At 39.8% G+C, this 18128-nt stretch overlaps 1 protein-coding gene across 1 annotated transcript; it reads right to left on the bottom strand.

Annotated features, from left to right (window-relative positions):
- Nucleotides 1-521: 521 nt before the first annotated feature.
- Nucleotides 522-17194, bottom strand: ppih (peptidylprolyl isomerase H (cyclophilin H)). Its single transcript, XM_020533911.2, has 9 exons — nt 16959-17194; nt 15617-15681; nt 15499-15522; nt 14353-14397; nt 8089-8131; nt 5563-5655; nt 4959-5046; nt 3850-3890; nt 522-1225 (listed from the first exon to the last, which is right to left on the bottom strand). Exons 2-9 carry the CDS (start codon nt 15667-15669, stop codon nt 1157-1159), a joined length of 456 nt encoding a protein of 151 aa, XP_020389500.2. The 5' UTR covers nt 15670-15681; nt 16959-17194; the 3' UTR covers nt 522-1156.
- Between the last annotated feature and the right edge of the window lie 934 nt (nt 17195-18128).

Genomic DNA, 18128 nt, shown 5'->3' with positions numbered 1-18128 from the left:
GTCCACTTGCAAACTAACCATCTCTCTATCTTACATTATAAATGCTGTTTTCTTTTTATATTGGATGTTTCTTGAGAATTGCCCTGATGAATGCTCTTACAAAATTAATATTTTTTCAAACGATACTCAAGTTTTATAATACCAAATAAGTAAATGTACTGTTAGTAATTCTTTTCTACACCAGTTCAATTTAGTATTAAACTCTCTCATTAGCTAAAACTCATTCTTCGTTGTAACCATATTTGGCCTTATGAAAACATTTATTTCGTATTTTTATATTTGACAACTTCTATCAGTCTATTTGTTAACTTCTGTCCAGTTATTTTGGGCCAGATCCCTTTTTATTGCTCCAGTGCTTGTACTTAACCAGAAATCAAAAATTTAAAATGCATTAGTTGTGGAAAACAGAGACTAATGAAATTCAGATGTTCACTCATTCATACAACATTTTGGTTCCAAAACTTACATATAAAGAAGCCCATGAAATGGTTAATACTGGGATTTATCACTCACTCACTAAGTAACATTCAACCAAAAGTTTTATTTCAGATGTAATGGTATACATAATTCTTAAGGTTCAAAAGAAAAGTAAATATAAACTGAAACTGAAATATAAAATTACAAATCATGACAGCTGCAAAAATATTCTTGACATCCTGTTCTCCTTAAATGGGAAGTTTACAAATTTGGCAGATAGTACAAACTGCTTTTCAAAAAACAAAAATAAATGATTTGATGTCTTAGTTGTTAAAAAGACAATTAAATTCAGATTTCACTTACAGAGACTCACTGGACTTTGTATATAGATGAATGTATTTCCAGAAAAAAAATGCTCCGGGAGACTCAAAATCTAGCTGTTCACCAGGGCAAATTTGTGTCTCAAGCTGAGGTTCTAAACAAGAACTCTACTACAATGATGTTTTTATTTTTAAGAGGGAAATGGTTTTGGAGTAGCTTATTCATAGTACAGAAATTTTCTATTCACCTAGGTCTCAGGTTAAAATAAACCTGGTTGTCAAAATCCCAGATTGTGCTCATTAATACTTTAAACCTCTGGCCTCTGAACGCCAGCACAATAGTGTGCAGGTCATAAAGCGGGTCACTTTACACTTCTTAAATAGCGAAGAACTGGATTCTTCTTTTGTTTCAGTAAACTCTACATTTCTCCACATTGTGCAATTACCACAGGAAGTTTCGGCTTGTTGCTGGGTCCAGTAGGAACATTCTGTGGGCAGATGTTTTATAAATGATTAATAATGAACAATAAAGCTTTCTGAAAGAGAACACTGTTTTATTCTCATAGTCACAATTTCATTAACTGATTGAACTTTCAAATGGCTGCTTAAGAGGAGCCAAAACAAAGTTCAGTGTTCTAATCAAGCTAAAAACCTAAAAAAAACTTAGAAAACGTTAACTCTGACTTCATTCCACACATGTTGCCAGACCTGCCGAGTTTTTTCAGCAACTTCCGTTTTTGTTTCTAATGAGGCAAACAGTTTGAGGGTGAGAGAGTCATGACACTGGGCCAGGATTGATGCAGGTGATGACTGCAAAACAGATTGAGCCACAAGGAGCAAAGGGCACAGGGAATGATCTAGTAACAAAGAAAATTATTTTGTTCAGTTGTGGGTCTGGGGGCAGTGTAAAGATGGCAGGGGATAGGCCAGAGACTGGGCATTCAGTTGTGACTGGTTGAAATTCTGACTCCTCAAAGCCTCTCCATCATTGACAAGGCATAAATCTGGATTGTGTTGAGATTCTCTTCATTTTCCTGGCTAGCTATAACTACAAAAAACAGTCAAGAAGCTCCACAGCATCCAAAACAGTGTTTTGTTCAATGCTGCTTTATGCACAAGTTAAGCATTTATCCTGTCTAAACAAGTTTTAATGCGGTAACTTGCCACAGTCTCTTCAAAAGCACCACAGTCCACTGTCTCTCACCACCCTGAAGCACAACAGCAACAGGTGTATGGCAACATTTTCACCTCCAAGGTACGTCGTCTTGATTTAGAAATATATCACCATCGCTTTATAACTTCTGGGTCAAAAATCCTGGATCTCACCACCAGCCACATGGGACCAAGTACATCATGCATATCATCAGTGAAGGGTGCAGCTATTTTTCCGAGGACAATTACGGACAGGCAATAAATGGAAGTTCCAAGAATTAACTACTTCTTTGAAAAGATTGGAAAGTGATGGGTGGAGAAAAAAAATAAATCTAACTAAACTGCTGTCATCACCTTCGAGTGTATTCCAGTGATTAAAACACTGACTAAATGGGAACAATAATTCACTGGTGTCTCGCACTGCAGGGTCAGTGCATAGACACAGCTCCTGTGCATTGTTTCAGCACTACATTATTTTCATCATTTTTACTTTTATTCTCTTTAATTGTAAATTAATTACTTCCCCAAGGCATCATATGATGGCGTAAATGAAGAAGTAGGTTAGATTGGTTCTGTGCAATAGTAGGAATTAAACATTGAAGATGATATAATCTGAATTGGTGCCTGAAGTAACGGTGTTTCTTTAGAGGCTGCAGTGAAAATAAAAGCAGGTCAATGCATTTAGCACTTGGTAAGAGTCAGCAGGACATTAGAAGCTGGTTGGAAGTGCCCAAGTTCCAGGTACTGAATGTGTGTGCATGCAACTCAAAAAATCCTTTGTGTTGGTGAAGATGGGATGCTGGTGTATTCCTATCTTTGATACAACAACAACTTCAAATCCCCGTTCCAGGAACGATAATGGTGATACAGATTATAGACAGCAACAGTGAATGGATGGCAAGTTAAATTAGCCACAGTTGCAACTAGCAGCAGGTAACTTATTATCATGATCTTAGTTTTACGATTAGCCTGCGTAGATTTGCAGGGTTGTACAAGATACAACAAGCAGAGACCGTGGGATACTCCTTGGGCAGGGAGAAGGACAGAAAAGAAAACTGGCACAACACTTGCAGGTAGTATCACACGCCTGCTTGCAATTGGTTACATGGAGGATTTGATGAATCACCTAGCTGCCTTTGGACATAGCGTAAAGATAGGAAGATAATTCAGAATGTGAGCAGAGGAAAGAACAACATTATTTAAGAAAGCCATACAAAGCGGTTTCTTTAAAAAGGGGTGGATGAATACCTGGCTAAAAGTTCTATTGCAGAAATGATGCTGACACTAATTCTTGGAACATTTTCATTCAACATTGCTTGGCTCATAAAACTACGTTTGGAATGCAGTGGGTCAAAGCTAATAAAAGCAGATAATGTGGAAAGGTTCAGCAGATCTGGCAGCATCTGCGAAGAGACAGAGTCAACATTTCAAGTGTGATCTATCAACAGAATTTGGTTCAGATTTCCAGTAAATGCAATGTTTTGTTTTGGTATAATATTATATCAAGATCTCAATGGAATATTTTGAACTCAATCACTTGCAGGCCCAAGGAGGCATCTGTGGAGTTTCTCAGAGTTCTATTCTCTCAAAATTTTACATGCCCCTGGGAGGCGTGGTGAAAAATTTACAAATGCAATTACACATGGATGTTTCGGAAGAATCTAAATGATTAATGTGCATGAACATTTTTTGGTCCATCTTTCATATTCCAATTACTAGGCTGTATTTATTTATTGGAGTCAAGAAAGAATGATCATCTTAACCACACTGTCCCCTGCCCTGGTCCTCACTGAAAAATCCATGGAATTTTTTTTTGCTGAAATATGTGTGTACATTAGATGCAAATGAAAAACATTTAGCAGCAGATTGCACCTGAACACTGTTTGTACAGCAAATGTTTAACTTAGCGACAGTATTTGCTTTGCAGCAATAAATATTACCAAAACAGATAATTGCTTACCTCAATTTTCCTCATTACAAGCAATCCATCAATTATTTTACCTGGATAAAATAAGATTTTTAAAAAGGTATTGGTTCCTTCAAGAGGCTAAATAAATAGAGTAACCTTCCAAGGAAGGGGCAATAAAATGTAAGTGAACATGAACAAGTGGCTAAGTTTCTGCACACTGAATTCTTGGCCTTTTCTATGCTGACAAGTGTGTAGAAACGCTTTGCACTGCAATCAGTGATTGGAAGCCTGTACCCACAGGGAGTACAGAAAAACATGCAACAGCCACTCTGTTCAGAACATTTAAAATACCATTGGCATTGCCCTATGAGCAGGTCACATCAATACTCGGAGCAGGAGTATTAAAATACATGAGTAAGAGTAACAATGCTAAACATTTTCTTCTTTAATATGGACACGCTGATTTTCTGTAAAAAAATTCTGGAAACATTCTCATTTCCACAAATGAGAATTGTCAGATCTGCAATGAACAGGAACAGCTGTCTGCCTTCCCAACATTATGAAGACTGTTGCAGTTTTGGAAGTTGAATTCCAAAATTGTTGGTGTGCAATCTGCAAGAAGTTACAGTCATCAATAATCTTAAAATGAAAGCTATTTAAAACTAGAGCCTGATGACACTAAAGGTGCTACCTTTGGCCTCAGCTTCCCCAGATTAGCTTGTGGGAAGTTGATCAGGATTCCTGCTCATAATCATTATCCAGTGAACCGCAGTCTAAGTGTTAAAAGTTTGGATGGTGGCAGAGTCAGGAGTAAGACAATGCCACATTTCACCTGATATCATTCACTTGCCAGGGAGCAAATAGCCACTTTGAGAAGGTACTTGGCATTACTGAAACAGATTTTTCACCTGTTAGTTACACTCCAGGTTACCTAGTACTCCCAAAATCCACCACAAGCTGGTTAACTTTAGTTATTGAGGAGGAGCCCGAGACAGAATTTGATCATCTGGTTTTATTGATAAAATTGGATACAAAATCTGGAAATTTGTCCTTCTTGTACTTAATGCATGATTCATTTTTGTACTGACTCTAAAGAATAGACATGTTCCCAGAACAACAACCACTCCTGAAATCTTTCAGACAGATTTCTGTTTCCTTACCAAAAACAACATGCTTCCCATCAAGCCAATCACATTTAGAACATGTGATGAAGAACTGACAACCATTTGTATTTGGGCCACTGTTTGCCTGTTAGACACGCACAAAAAAGTCCTGGTTAGTATAACACATAAAAAGAAAAGTTTCAAAGCAGCTTTTCACATTTCCCGCCATCAGGTTCAAGTTTCACTGCACGGCTTGGGTGCAAAAAAAAAACTCAGCAGATACTCCACAGCATTCTGAAGGAGTGCTGCACTTTTGGAAGTGCAGTCTTTCAGATATTAACCTCAGGCCCCATCTGCCTGTTTGGGTGGATATATAGACCCCATGGCACTATTTTGAAGAAGAATATGGGTGAAAGCCCATTGGCCTGGGCAGTATTTATGTTTTAATAACAGATTAGCTGGAGTTGATCACATTGCTGTTTGTGGGATCTCAATGCATCTCCTACATCACGTCAATAATTACACTTCAAAAACACTCCACTGCCAATGAATCATTTGGGACTTCTGGTGGTCATGAAAAATGCAAATCTCTTTCTTCTCTTAATAAATACACATTTTTCATTAATATGAATGTAACATAAACAATTTGAAGCTCCCTTACCATGGATAAGAGACCAGGGGCATTGTGCTTCAGTTTGAAGTTTTCATCTGCAAACGGTCCTCTATAAATACTACATACACCAGTCCCATCTCCCTGTGGGCAACAGGCTCACTGCATTAGCATAAACGTTCAAGAGATTATGCAGAAAATTAACAATTTTAAGTTTAAAATCGCACACCAAGCACAGGGCTATCATATTTCTATGTAATGCTGACTTTCATAAAATATTTCAAGAATGCTTAATGATAAAGGGGTAAAGGATAGGATGCATCCATGTCCAATTATCAGGTCCCACAGCTTTGGGGAGAACAAATGTCTTGTAAAGATGAAGAACAGTTGTGCCCATACAATGATCACAAGTTCTGTGCTTAAACAAACAGACAATGCGGAGAAACTAGAAGGTCAGGCAGCATCAGTTGAGAGAGAAACAGTTGATGTTTGGTGTAACCGCACCTGGAGTACCGTGTTCAGTACCGGTCACCATACTCACAGAGGGATGTTGAAGCTTGGAAGCAGCTCAGTGAAGGCTAGACCTGAATCCTCTAAAGTTTAAGAGAATCAGATGTGACTTAATTGAAACATAAAAGATCCTGACAGGACTTGACTGGGTGGACATTGAAAGGAAGCTTTCTCTTCTGGGGAAATTGAGAACTAGGGTTCATTGTTTAAAAATATGGATGCACCCATTTAAAACCGGAAACATCTTTTCTCCAAAAGGATTGACAGAGTCTTTGGAATTCCTTTCTTCTTTAGTCGGCAAATGTAGAATCCTTATGTATTTTTAAGGCAGAGATGGTAAATACTTGCTTACTAAGGGGATGACAAATTATCGGGAGATATGCAGGAATAAAGAGTGGAACTTAAAAATCAGATCAGCTGTGATCTTATTACTCAAAAGGGCCAAGTGGTTTACTTGTTCCTTGTTGGTAATCTGGTATGATTCTTCTTCAGAATTAGTTCTGAAGTTCTGCAGAAGGCCATTGGACTCGAAACATTAACTGTTTCTCTCTCTCTCCACAGATGCTGCCAAACCTGCCGATTTTCTCTGGAGTTCTCTGTATTTGCTTCAGATTTCCAGCAACGTCAGCATTTTTGCTTTAGCTCCATGCTTGTAGGCATCTAGCTGTTATTTGTCTTAAATTACACGGCTGCATTTGAGAGACATGGGCAATTCCAGTCACGTTGTTATGCAATGCTCACTTCTGCATTTGCTATCCGGTATTGGCAATAGGCTATGCCTTCCAACTCTTCATGTCCTCTCCACACGTTCTTATAAAGGTTAAGCCTTACTCTAAAGGGATATTTCGGGTTTCCAACTACTCTAAGCCACTTCCAGCTTATCTACCTGGATGACTTCTACAGTAGGAGGATTCAGTTGGCAACAAATTCTCAGATATTCGAGCCTTTAACCAGGTTCACCTGACATAAGACAGGCAGCAGTATAGATATAATTAATAATGAGTGGACAGCCTGCTCCATTTCCCAGTGCCACTGTATGCTATGCAATGTTTCTGTGGGTAATCACACATCCAATGTCTGTAAATTAATGAGGCCCAGTCTTGGACATAGGTCAAGCCTCTGTACCTTGGGTGGGTGGTTGAGAATAATATTTAAATCCATCTGATTATGTCTATCCAGCTTTCCCCATTATTGCAAGTTTTGAATTTTTGCTGGTTCTGTTTCATGATGCATTTACACCGCACTCACTCACACCTCGGAATTCTTGAGCCCTAATGGAGAATGAAAGTTCCAGTCCACCACCTCAACAATCGCCCCCACCCCCAAGCACTACTCAATTCAGCTCCAACTGCCGTAGAATGTGGCCTACATTTGAATTTTGGGCAAATCCCAGTCTCCTTCATGTTGTATATTGCACTCGCTGCCAGATTAAGCCAAGCCTGGATCAATGTCACACAGCCCCATGTGCTAGCAGTGACTCCTGCTGGTCACAAAGTTGGCAGCTGTGTGTGTGATAGCTCAAGCTCAGGTGTTCCAACTAGTCTTAAGATTTTTAATCACATAACCTCCCACTTCTGATACCTCCACCTGGTCAAACAGCTTTGTTCCCTGCCTCCACTAATTATTAGTTACAGAAGGTAATAGTTCTAAAGGGATTACTGTTCATGTTACATAGCTCCACCCACTCTACTGAAATCACACACAGCCTATAGGTGGAAACAGGGAATTCTACTTGAGCTTTTACAGGCAATAGATAGATCTGTACTAGCTCCCTAAGGCCCTTGTAATTTTGCCTGATCAAATGTACTTATACTTATTGCCATCACGCAGTAAACCTTCCTACTTCAAAAGAGTACTCCTTCCGCAGATATGCGCGGGTGCTCTATCCTCGACCACTGATCACTAGATTGCCACTAAGTTTCCTTTTGTCTTGGGTCTATGAGCTACTTCAAACAAGCTAACTCTTACCTAGTCCCAGATATTGGCCAAGGTGGCAAATACCCAACAAGGTGTCAGCAGTAATTGTCTCGGAAAATACCACAAAATCTGGTTCAATAACTTACTTACATTTACAAAGTCACCCCCTTGTATCATGAAGTCCTTGATTACCCTGAAAAATGAAAGACTCTTTTGCAGCAGATGAATGGAAGTTGCAATTACTTCATAGAAACTAGCACTGCAATAATTAATCACAACAGAACATATTTGAACATACATGAAAACCTGCAAATACCAAAAAGTCAAACAAAAACATAAAATGTTGGAAATACTCAAATCAGCCAGTCAGCACTGTACAGGGAACAGATCAGTTAGATGAACTATGGACTTGTTAGAATTCAAAAAAAATTACAAATGAACAGCATGTAAAAATAAACTGAACAAAAGGAGGGAAAGAAAGAAAACAGACATATGAGAATCAGGAGCAAGAGTAGGCCATCTGGCCCTTTGAGTCCATGCTGCTATTCAATAAGATCATGGCTGAGAATTCAGGGAATTCTACAGATTTACAACACTTTGGGTGAAGAAGTTCCTCCTTAATTCAGTCCTAAATCTGGTCTCCCTTATTCTGAGGCTATGCCCCCTAGTTCTAGTTTCACCTGCCAGTGGAAACAACCTCCCTGCTTCTATTTTATCTATTATTTTCATAATTTTATGTTTCTATAAGATCCCGTCATTCTTCTCAATTCCACTGAATATAATCCCAGCCTACTCAATCTCTCCTCAAAGTCAACCCTCTCAACTCCAGAATCAACCTAGTGACTCTCCTCTGCACCCCCTCCAGTGCCAGTACATCCTTTCTCCAATAAGGAGACCAAAACTGTACACAGTATTCTAGATGTGGCCTCACCAGCATTTTATACAGTTGCAACATAACCTCCCTGTTTTTAAACTCAATCCCGCTAGAAATGAAGGATTAAATTCCATTTGCCTTCTTAATTTCGTTTTGTACCTGCAAGCCAACTTTCTGCAAATCATGCACAAGGACACCCAGGTCCCTCTGCACAGCAGCATGCTGCAATTTTTTACCGTTCAAATAATAGTCCATTTTACTGTTATTCCTATCAAAATGGATGACTTGACATTTATCAACATCATCCTCTATCTGCCAGACCTTTGCCCACTCCACCTTCCTTACTACTTTTAAGTCCTTTGTATAATAAAGCTCTTTGAGCTTGTACCATTTTACTTTTTGATTACATTCCTGAAAGGGCTTGTGGCGCTAAAGAACGATAAAATGCAAGTAACTTGCTGGAGAAAAGACCAGAAAAAGGTGGTGAAATGTTTATTGCAATGTTAACATAAAATAATAGGAAAAACGTTACAACAGAGAGAATCAAACTAGCCAAGATCGTTGAACGTGGCTAATGGGTGTCTACAATGGAGACTGCAGCAGCTAGCAAAATAAAACACCATTTTGACAACCCCACCACTTTCCATTTCAGACTCACCACAACCCCACTGCTTTAGCTGTTCATACATGCATTCACCATTTAGCTAGTTATTGAGTTGTCTATACCAACCAAGTATCCTAAATTAACCTAGTCCCATTTAACAGTATTTGGCCCATACCCCTCTAAACCCTTCCTATTCATGTATCAATCCAGATAGCTTTTAAATATTATCATACCATCCTCCACTACTTCCTCTGGCAGCTCATTTCATACATGCACCACCTATTGAATGAAAAAGTTGCCCTTTCCCCTCTCACCTTAAAACTACGCCCTCTAGTTTTAGACATCCCTATCCTGTGAAAAAGACCTTGGCTATTCACCCTATCCATGCCCCTCATGATTTTATAAACCTCTATGGAAAATAGCCCCAGCCTATTCAGTCTCTCCCTATAGTTCAAACCCTCCAACCCCAGCAACATCCTTATAAATCTTTTCTGAACCCTTTCAGGATCAACAACATCTTTTCTATAGTTGGGAGACCAGAACTGAACACAGTATTTCAAAAGTGGCCTAACCAATGTCCTGTCCAGCCACAACTTCTGTACTCAATATACTGACCAATAAAGGCAAGTGTAGCAAAATGCTTCCTTCACCATCCTGTCTACCCGCGACTCCACTTCCAAGGAACTATGAACTTGTACCCCAAGGTCTCTATTTGGCAAACTCCCCAGGACCCTACCATTAAGTGTGCAAGTCCTGCCCTGATTTGCCTTACAAATGCAACACCTCACAGTTATCTAAATTCAACTTCATCTGCCACTCCTCGGCCCATTGGCCTATATGATCAAGATCCTGTTCTGCTTGGAGATAACCTTCACTACACACGGCACCACCAATTTTGGTGTCATCTGCAAACTTACTAATCATTTCTCTTTCACATAAATGATTTGGATATGAATATATGACAAAAAGCAATGGTCCCAGTGCCAATCCTTGCAGCAAATTCGTAAATAGTTCATAGAAATGTAGAATAGAGCAGCAGAAGCAAGTCATTCAACCCATCGAGTCTGCTCCGCCATTCAATATGATCATGGCTTGACCTATGTCTACTTCTTTTTTGAAGCCACGATGTTTTGCCTCAACTGCTTTCTGTGGCAGTGAATTCCATGGGCTCACCATTCTATGGGTAAAGAAATTTCTTATCTCAGTCCTAAAAGGTTTACTCTTTAATCTTAAGCTATGACCCCAGTTCTAGGCTTCCCCACCACAAACATTCTTCCTGCATCTAACCTGTCTGGTCCCGTTGGAATTTGAGAAGTTTCTACAAGATCCCCGCTCATTCTTCTAAACTCCAGACAATACAATCCTAACCAACTCAATCTCTCCTCATACACCATCCCAGGAATCAATCTGGTAAACCTTCACTGCACTCCCTCTATAGCAAGAGCATCTTTCCTCAGATAATGAGGCTAAAAGTGCACACAATATTCCAAATATGTCCTCATTAATGCCCTGTATAATTGCAGCCAGACATCCCTGTTCCTGTACTCAAATCCTCTTGCTATAAAGGTTAACATTCAGTTTGTCTTCTTTACTGCCCTCTGCACCCGAATGTTTATTTTCAGCGAGTGGTGCACAAGGATGCCCAGGTCTCATTGAACATTCCCCTCTCTCAATTTACAGCCATTCAAATAATAATCTGCCTGTCTACTTTTGCATCCAAAGTGGATAATCTCACTTTTGTCCATATTTTAATTCATCTACCATGCATTTGCCTACTCACACAGCCTGTCCAAATCACACTGCAACATCTCTGCATTCTCCTTATAGCTCACCCTTCCACCTAGGGTTGTGTCATCTGCAAATTCTGAGATATCACATTTAATTGCCCCATCTAAATCTATACACTGTTAATAGCGGAGGTCCTGGTATCGATCCCTGTGGTACGCCACTAGTCACTGCCTGCCATTCAGAAAAAGACCCATTTATTTCTACTTTTTGTCTCCTGTCTATTAATCAATTTTCTGTCCATCTCAGTACGTTACCCCCAATCTCATGCGTTCTGATTTTACACATTAAAACCTTTCTGCAAGTCCAAATAACCACACCTACTGCCTCCTCCTGATTGACTCTACTAGTTATATCCTTGAAGAACTCCAGTAGGTTTGCCAAATATGATTTCCCTTTTGTAAATCCATGCTGTGTCTGTGTCTTCACAGGTCATTCGATTTCCTCTCTAGTGTATTTTCATCCTTGTCCCCATCTTTTGCTGCTTTCTACATAATATAATGGGGAGTTTGCAATTCTGATCTGGTTCTTGACAGGTCACACCTGAAACAAAGGCCTGGGGCTTGTAGCGATAATGACAGTGAAATGATCAGTTTTCGGCATTGTTACTCCTCTGAAGCTGACAGCAACCTTTGGAATCCGCATAAGCAAAAATCAAGAAATCGTTGTCAGTAATTCTATTTGGAGAGAATGCTGTTTCAAGTAGCCTCTAATTACAACCAATGGAAATCAACTGAGTATTTTGTCAAAGTTTTTCACCGTGTACTTATCAGGATAATTCACAAGGGTAAAAATTCAAGGGGCATACGAACATTTATACCGAATGAGAACTCAGCACTGACTGGTTGGCAAGTGGACTCAGGGCGGTCAAGGGTTTGCACTGGAGAATGCACACGTAAATTCTGATTAACACTATAAGATATAACAGCAGAATTAGGCCATTTGGTGTATTGAGTCTGCTTCGCTATTCAATCGTGGCTGATATGTTTCTCAATCCCCATTCTACTGCCTTCTCCCTGTAACCCTTTAACCCCTTAATAATCAAGAATCTGTCTTAAATATACTCAAAGACTTGGCCTCAACAGCCTTCTGCAGCAATGACTTCCACAGATTCACCACCCTTTGGCTGAAGAAATTCCTCCTCACCTCATTTCTAAAGGGTTGTCCTTAGGTCCTGGTCTCTCCAATCATGGAAACATCTTCTCCACGTTCACTCTATCCAGGTCTCTCCATATTCTGCAAGTTTCAATCAGATCCCGCCACCCACACCATAATTCTTCTAAACTTTGAGTACAGACCCAGAGTTTTCAATTGCTCTTCCTATGAAAAGATCTTGATTTCTGGGATCATTCTTTTAAACCTCCTCTGGTTCTTCTCCAAGGCCAATACGTCCTTCCTTAGACACAGACCCCAAAACTACTTACACTATTCCAAATGTAGTCTGGCCGAGTCTCACACAGCCTCAGCAATACATCTTTGCTCTTGTGTTCTAACCCTCTTGAAATGAATGCTAACATTGCACTGCATTGAATGCCAGGCTTTGATGAAATTTTAAACCAGGCAAGTTTACTGCGATTGGGCAGTCCTGAGAAATGAACCAGTGAATGACCAAGTAAGGAAGTAATACTCTTTGTTTTGTTAGAAGCGTGAAATAGAAAACATTGGACATTGTATAGTTCAATGGCAATTTTGGGAAACAGAAATACAGATTTATTGGCACCCACACAATGTCAAATTCTCCATAATTATTGAAGAATTGCTGAAGTGACTTTGTAGAAGTCTTCAAAAATTATGGAAAATTTGACATTGTGTGGGTGCCAATAAATCTGTATTTCTGTTTCTCAAAATTGCCATTGTATAGTTCAATGTCCAACGTTTTCTATTTTATGCTTCTAACAAAACAAAGAGTATTACTTCCTTACTTGGTCATTCACTGGTTCATTTCTCAGGACTGCCCAATCGCAGTAAACTTGCCTGGTTTAAAATTAAAGTCTGGCAGTCAATGCAGTGCAATGTTAGCTTTCATTTCAAGAGGGTTAGAATACATGATCAAAGATGTATTGCTGAGGCTAAGATCGGCCAGACCACATTTGGAATAGCGTAAGCAGTTTTGGGGCCTACTTCAGTCTATGCGCTTTCTCCATTAATGAAAGGATGGAGGCACAGACTTAAAGTGATTGTTTCCTTCACCAATGCAGAGAAGGAAAACCCTCCTGGCAGCGAGTTGTTAAGGTCTGGTGCATTGGAGGCAGATTTAATTGAGGCATTCAAGAGGGAATTGGATTCTTAACCAAAAAGGAAGAATGTGCAAGGCTAAAGGGAAAAGGGAGGAACTGCCACTAAAAAGAGTGCTGCTTGGGAGAGCTGATGCTGACATGATGGGCTGAATGGCTTGCTTCTGTGCCATAACAATTCTGTAATAGATGTAACCTTGCACTTCTGATACCACCTTTGTAAATTCGTACCTTCTCCATTGCTTCCGTATCCATTTAATAATATACTAACCAGAACCTCACACAGTACTCCAAAGTTGGTTGAACTACGGTTTGATACAATATGATAATGAGCCAGATTCTAGTGTTAGATTTCTGTTGAATTCGAGGCTTGCTCTACAATGTTTAAGTAAATTTAGTCACAGCCTGCTTTAAGGGATCCAGAGTCCTGTGGAGGGGGGAAACAGAAGTAAGTACTGCAGATGGTGGAGATCAGAAACAAGAACAAAAAAATGCTCAAAAAAATTCAGCAGGTTTTGGTCTTCTTATCTCAAGACATTATTGCTAAATAAGAGGGATGCCATTTAGATCTGAGATTAGGAGAAGTGCTTTTACTCAGTGTTGTAAACCTTTGTAATTCTTGACCACAAAGTTGTGTGGAAACTCAGTCTTTGAGAAATGTTTATGGTTGGGATTGATAGATTTCAGATTACCATTGGCGTACAGGGTAAGGGGGATGGGGAGGTAAAAGGCATAGAGGACTTCAATCAGCCATGATCGTATTGGGCAGGCTCGACAGGAAGAGGAGCAGGCTGTCCAGCCTATCAGTGCGATATGACTCTCCTTCTGTTCTGCTCCGTTTTTATTTCATAGGAAGTCGTGATTGAGCAATATAACTATGTCAGAACTCAAGGAAAGTTGTAAAATTTATGGCATACCTGTGAAATGTACTTCCTTTATAACCTATAGGGACACCATCCTTCCTGTTGAAAGAAAAATCTTCAGTTTGTGCAGTTAATAAATTAATTCAAGGTAAACAGACATGAACCACTCGTCTTGAAGAATCTTTCGGTTTTGTTTCTAATTTAAAGCAGCCACAATCCAAAATCATTACAAGCCGACCCAAGGTCACACACAGATCAAACAACTGTATGTATCCAGGTGATGTACAGAAGTTACATTATTTCAGAAGTAGCCCCTAGTGGTTGGTGCCTAATCTATTACATAACTGAGGCAACAGTGTAAGATAAGGGAACAACAAACAATAGCACAATCTGAAGGCCTGCATGAGTATTTCCTATGCATGTAGAACAAACATTTCACCTCGCTCCTTTACCACGCATTTTCGTTTTCAGTCCACTGCATGAGTAGCATGCTCAAAACACTTTAGGGATGGCAGTTTGTATTGTGGCTAGAGAACAGGCAGATTAGAATGAGAAAAGTGGCTTCTGTTGCTTAAAAAAAATCATTCAAAGGGCAAAATGCCATGTTGTTATCCTTATCTGACAACGAATTTAGTTGGAAAACCCCTGCTTTCAATTGCACTCTCTAAAGTTTGGTGATCTAAGTCAGAATGACGTGTTTGTTATCTCCAGCACTGGAAGATGAAGAGAAAAACAAATCAAACAGGGTTGCTGCATTTTACTGCTGAGAAGTTCACTTGGCCAATCAATTTGAGTCATGGGCTTCAATTCAATGGTCCTCACAGTAGGAAAAAAAGTGCTCACCAACCATGTTCATTCAAAAATAATGGCTTCAGTAGGTTGGGGAGTTGGTAGTGCAGGGAGTATTAAAAGCCAGACATCAGGAAAGATAAAAGTTAAGGAAGCACAGGCGAAAATGTGTATATAAAAACAAACAGCGACATGTTTAATCTTCAGGAGACCACCAAAAGGCCTGATTCAGCCTCTGATTCAAGCCATTGCTCCTCCCTGATCTGAAGGAAAAGAAACTACATGATTGGTTGCTGAGAAGAGAAGATGAATAATTTTTTTCTTGTATTGGTGACACTAGGAGCCTCCTGGTAAGCTATTAACATCAAACCAAGATCAAATACTGTAGGTACAATACAAACCAGTACTGACCTGAATTCTCCAGTGCAGAACTGCCTAAAATAGGAAAAATATAAAAATCATAAATAAAGCAAGATTAATTGATGATTACAGTAAGTATTATTGAAGAGATTGAAATGCAGTATGATACCTGATGTTCTCTGCTACCCTTGGCACTACATCAGCAAACAGTTCAATCTTCATGCGTCCCACCTCCTGTTATAAATAAATAGGTTCACCTGTATAATTTGGTTTGAGAGTTTATAGCACAACTTCGATCGATATTTAAAGGTGTGACAGAACAACAAGCAAAATGCAGAATTGTGAACAAATAAATGTTGTAACACTCCTGTTGCTGAACAAATGAGGTCCAGGATATTGTCTCAGGATTATTGATATGAACATGGTTTGTCATAAAGGCTGACCGTACTGCAGCTGCATGATTCAACAGATTATGCACAAACTTCCCAAGAGACCTTTTCTTATTCATCGTGGGATGTGGGCATCACTGGCTAGGCCAGCATTTACTACCCATCCCTAATTGCCCAGAGGGCAGTTAAAGTCAACCACATCGCTGTGGGTCCGGGATCACAAGTAGGCCTGACCAGGGAAGGACAGCAGTTTCCTTCCCTAAAGGGCAGGAATATGGTTGACTCCTAATTGCCCTCTGAAATGGTCCAGCAAGATACTCTGTTCAAATGGCAATAAATAATGGGCATATATGCTGGCTTACCAGTAAAGGAATGAAAAAAAAACTCTTGCATTCCTCCCTTAATATTTTGACCAAGCTTTTGGTCACCTGGTTTAATATGTCCTAGTGTAGCTCTGTATAATATTTCATTTTATAATGCTGCTGTGGAACATCTTGGGATATTGTCATAAGGTCTTTGATGATGAATGATCTTAATCACCTGAAAAGAGAATTCCCTTTAAAGGTATATTTTATGTTCTCTTTTTTCATGCAGTGAACCAGATGGGTTTTTCCAACAATGGTCAATGATTTAATGGTCACCCACCAGACTCCTAATTCCAGACATTTATTGAATTCAAATTCCACCATTTACCATGGCTAGATTTGAACCCAGGTCCCCAGAACATTATCTGGGACTCTGGATTAATGCTCTAGCGATAATACGACTGAGCCATCATCTCCCCTGTAGCCATGCTGCAACTATTGTATCGAGTCCTTACAGCTCCATGTATCATGCAGTAAAGTCTATGTTTCAGGTACAACTTGTAGAATGAAACCACTAGGTACTGCCAGTGTTCCCTAGTCGCTCCCCTCCCAGACTCTGCAGCCAGTTGATTGGGTTTTCCATGGGCTGTCCAAGTTAATTTGACTTGGCTTCCCATGTCTTCCATCAATAGGCAAGAGGCAAGGTTACTTAAAGATGAATAAGGTGTGGTATAGAACCATCTCTGGGCTGAGTGGCAGATAAAATACTTCGTTACAAAAAGATATTTTTAAAAATTCAGATTGACGAGGTACTTGCCTTTTCTCCAAGCCTGAAGTCTGTTCAGTTAACATTATCTCTTCTCATCCCCTTCAATTTGTATAATACAGGTTTACTTTGATAGCTAAATCCCTGATATTTTTTCTCACACAGCTCGTCATTATTCAATGTACAGAAAGTGTGGGACGGGGAGAGATGCTGCAAGTCCCCTGCCTGAAATTGTATCTTCCACTTAAACAGCTTCAGGGAGGTAAAGTCAACCTCCTGGAAAGGCTGGATAGGCTCAGACTTTTTCCACTAGGAGGTTGAGAAGCCACCTTAAAGAAGTTTAAAAAAATAGTGAAGGGTATAGACAGAGTTAATGTATTTTCCTGTATTTTCCCTAGGATAGGGGATTTCAAGACTAGGGGACACATTTTTTTTTGAGGTGAGAGGAGAGAGAGACTTCAAAAAAAAGACTTTTATTGTTTTACAGGGGGTAGTTCATGTGTGGAATGAATTTCCTGAGGAAGTGGCACATGCAGGTACAATTAGAACATTTAAGACATTGGATAAGTACAGGAATAGGAAAGGTTTGGAGGAATATGGGCCAGGAGCAAGCACGTGGGACAAGTTTAGCTTGGGAATATGTTTGGCATGGACTGGGTGGACTGAAGGGTCTATTTCCATGCTCTATGACTCCATAAGTACCTTTATCAGCTTCATTTTAAAATTTGTCCCTTTTGTCATCCAAACAGTCTGGCTTTCTTTGCACTATGTTGCACTTTTGGGAATGTACTTCAATTGTAAAAAAAAGAGCAGCTAATTCAATTTAAAAAACAACTTATTTGCAAGTTTGATTCCAAAGAATCTGAACCAGATCCATTCTCATTCCAAAGAAATCAGCTCTTTTCTAATTGATATTTTCACCCTGGATTGCATGGGGTCACAGACACCAGCAATGCCTCTCCTGGCCTTCAGTGGATTAGTAACAGACTGAGAACATTGAACGTTGCCCACGTGGTAGACAACAAGAACTTCCGGCTTGATGATGTCCAGGGTGCTGATGGGGCTGGGACTCCTGGAGGCTCATTGGTCACTGCCGCTGCCACTCACACTCGGTGATAGCCAATGGGTAAGATTACCCCAACAGCCATTCAGAACCGGCTACCAGAATATCAGCCAATCAGAAACAGAACCCGAATACTACGGTCCAATCAAAACAGGCTC

Source organism: Rhincodon typus, chromosome 31, assembly GCF_021869965.1.
Source record: "Rhincodon typus isolate 14 chromosome 31, sRhiTyp1.1, whole genome shotgun sequence".
Taxonomy (NCBI): domain Eukaryota; kingdom Metazoa; phylum Chordata; class Chondrichthyes; order Orectolobiformes; family Rhincodontidae; genus Rhincodon; species Rhincodon typus.
Note: the sequence above shows the minus strand (reverse complement) of the source record. Positions and strands in the feature narration are given on the sequence as shown.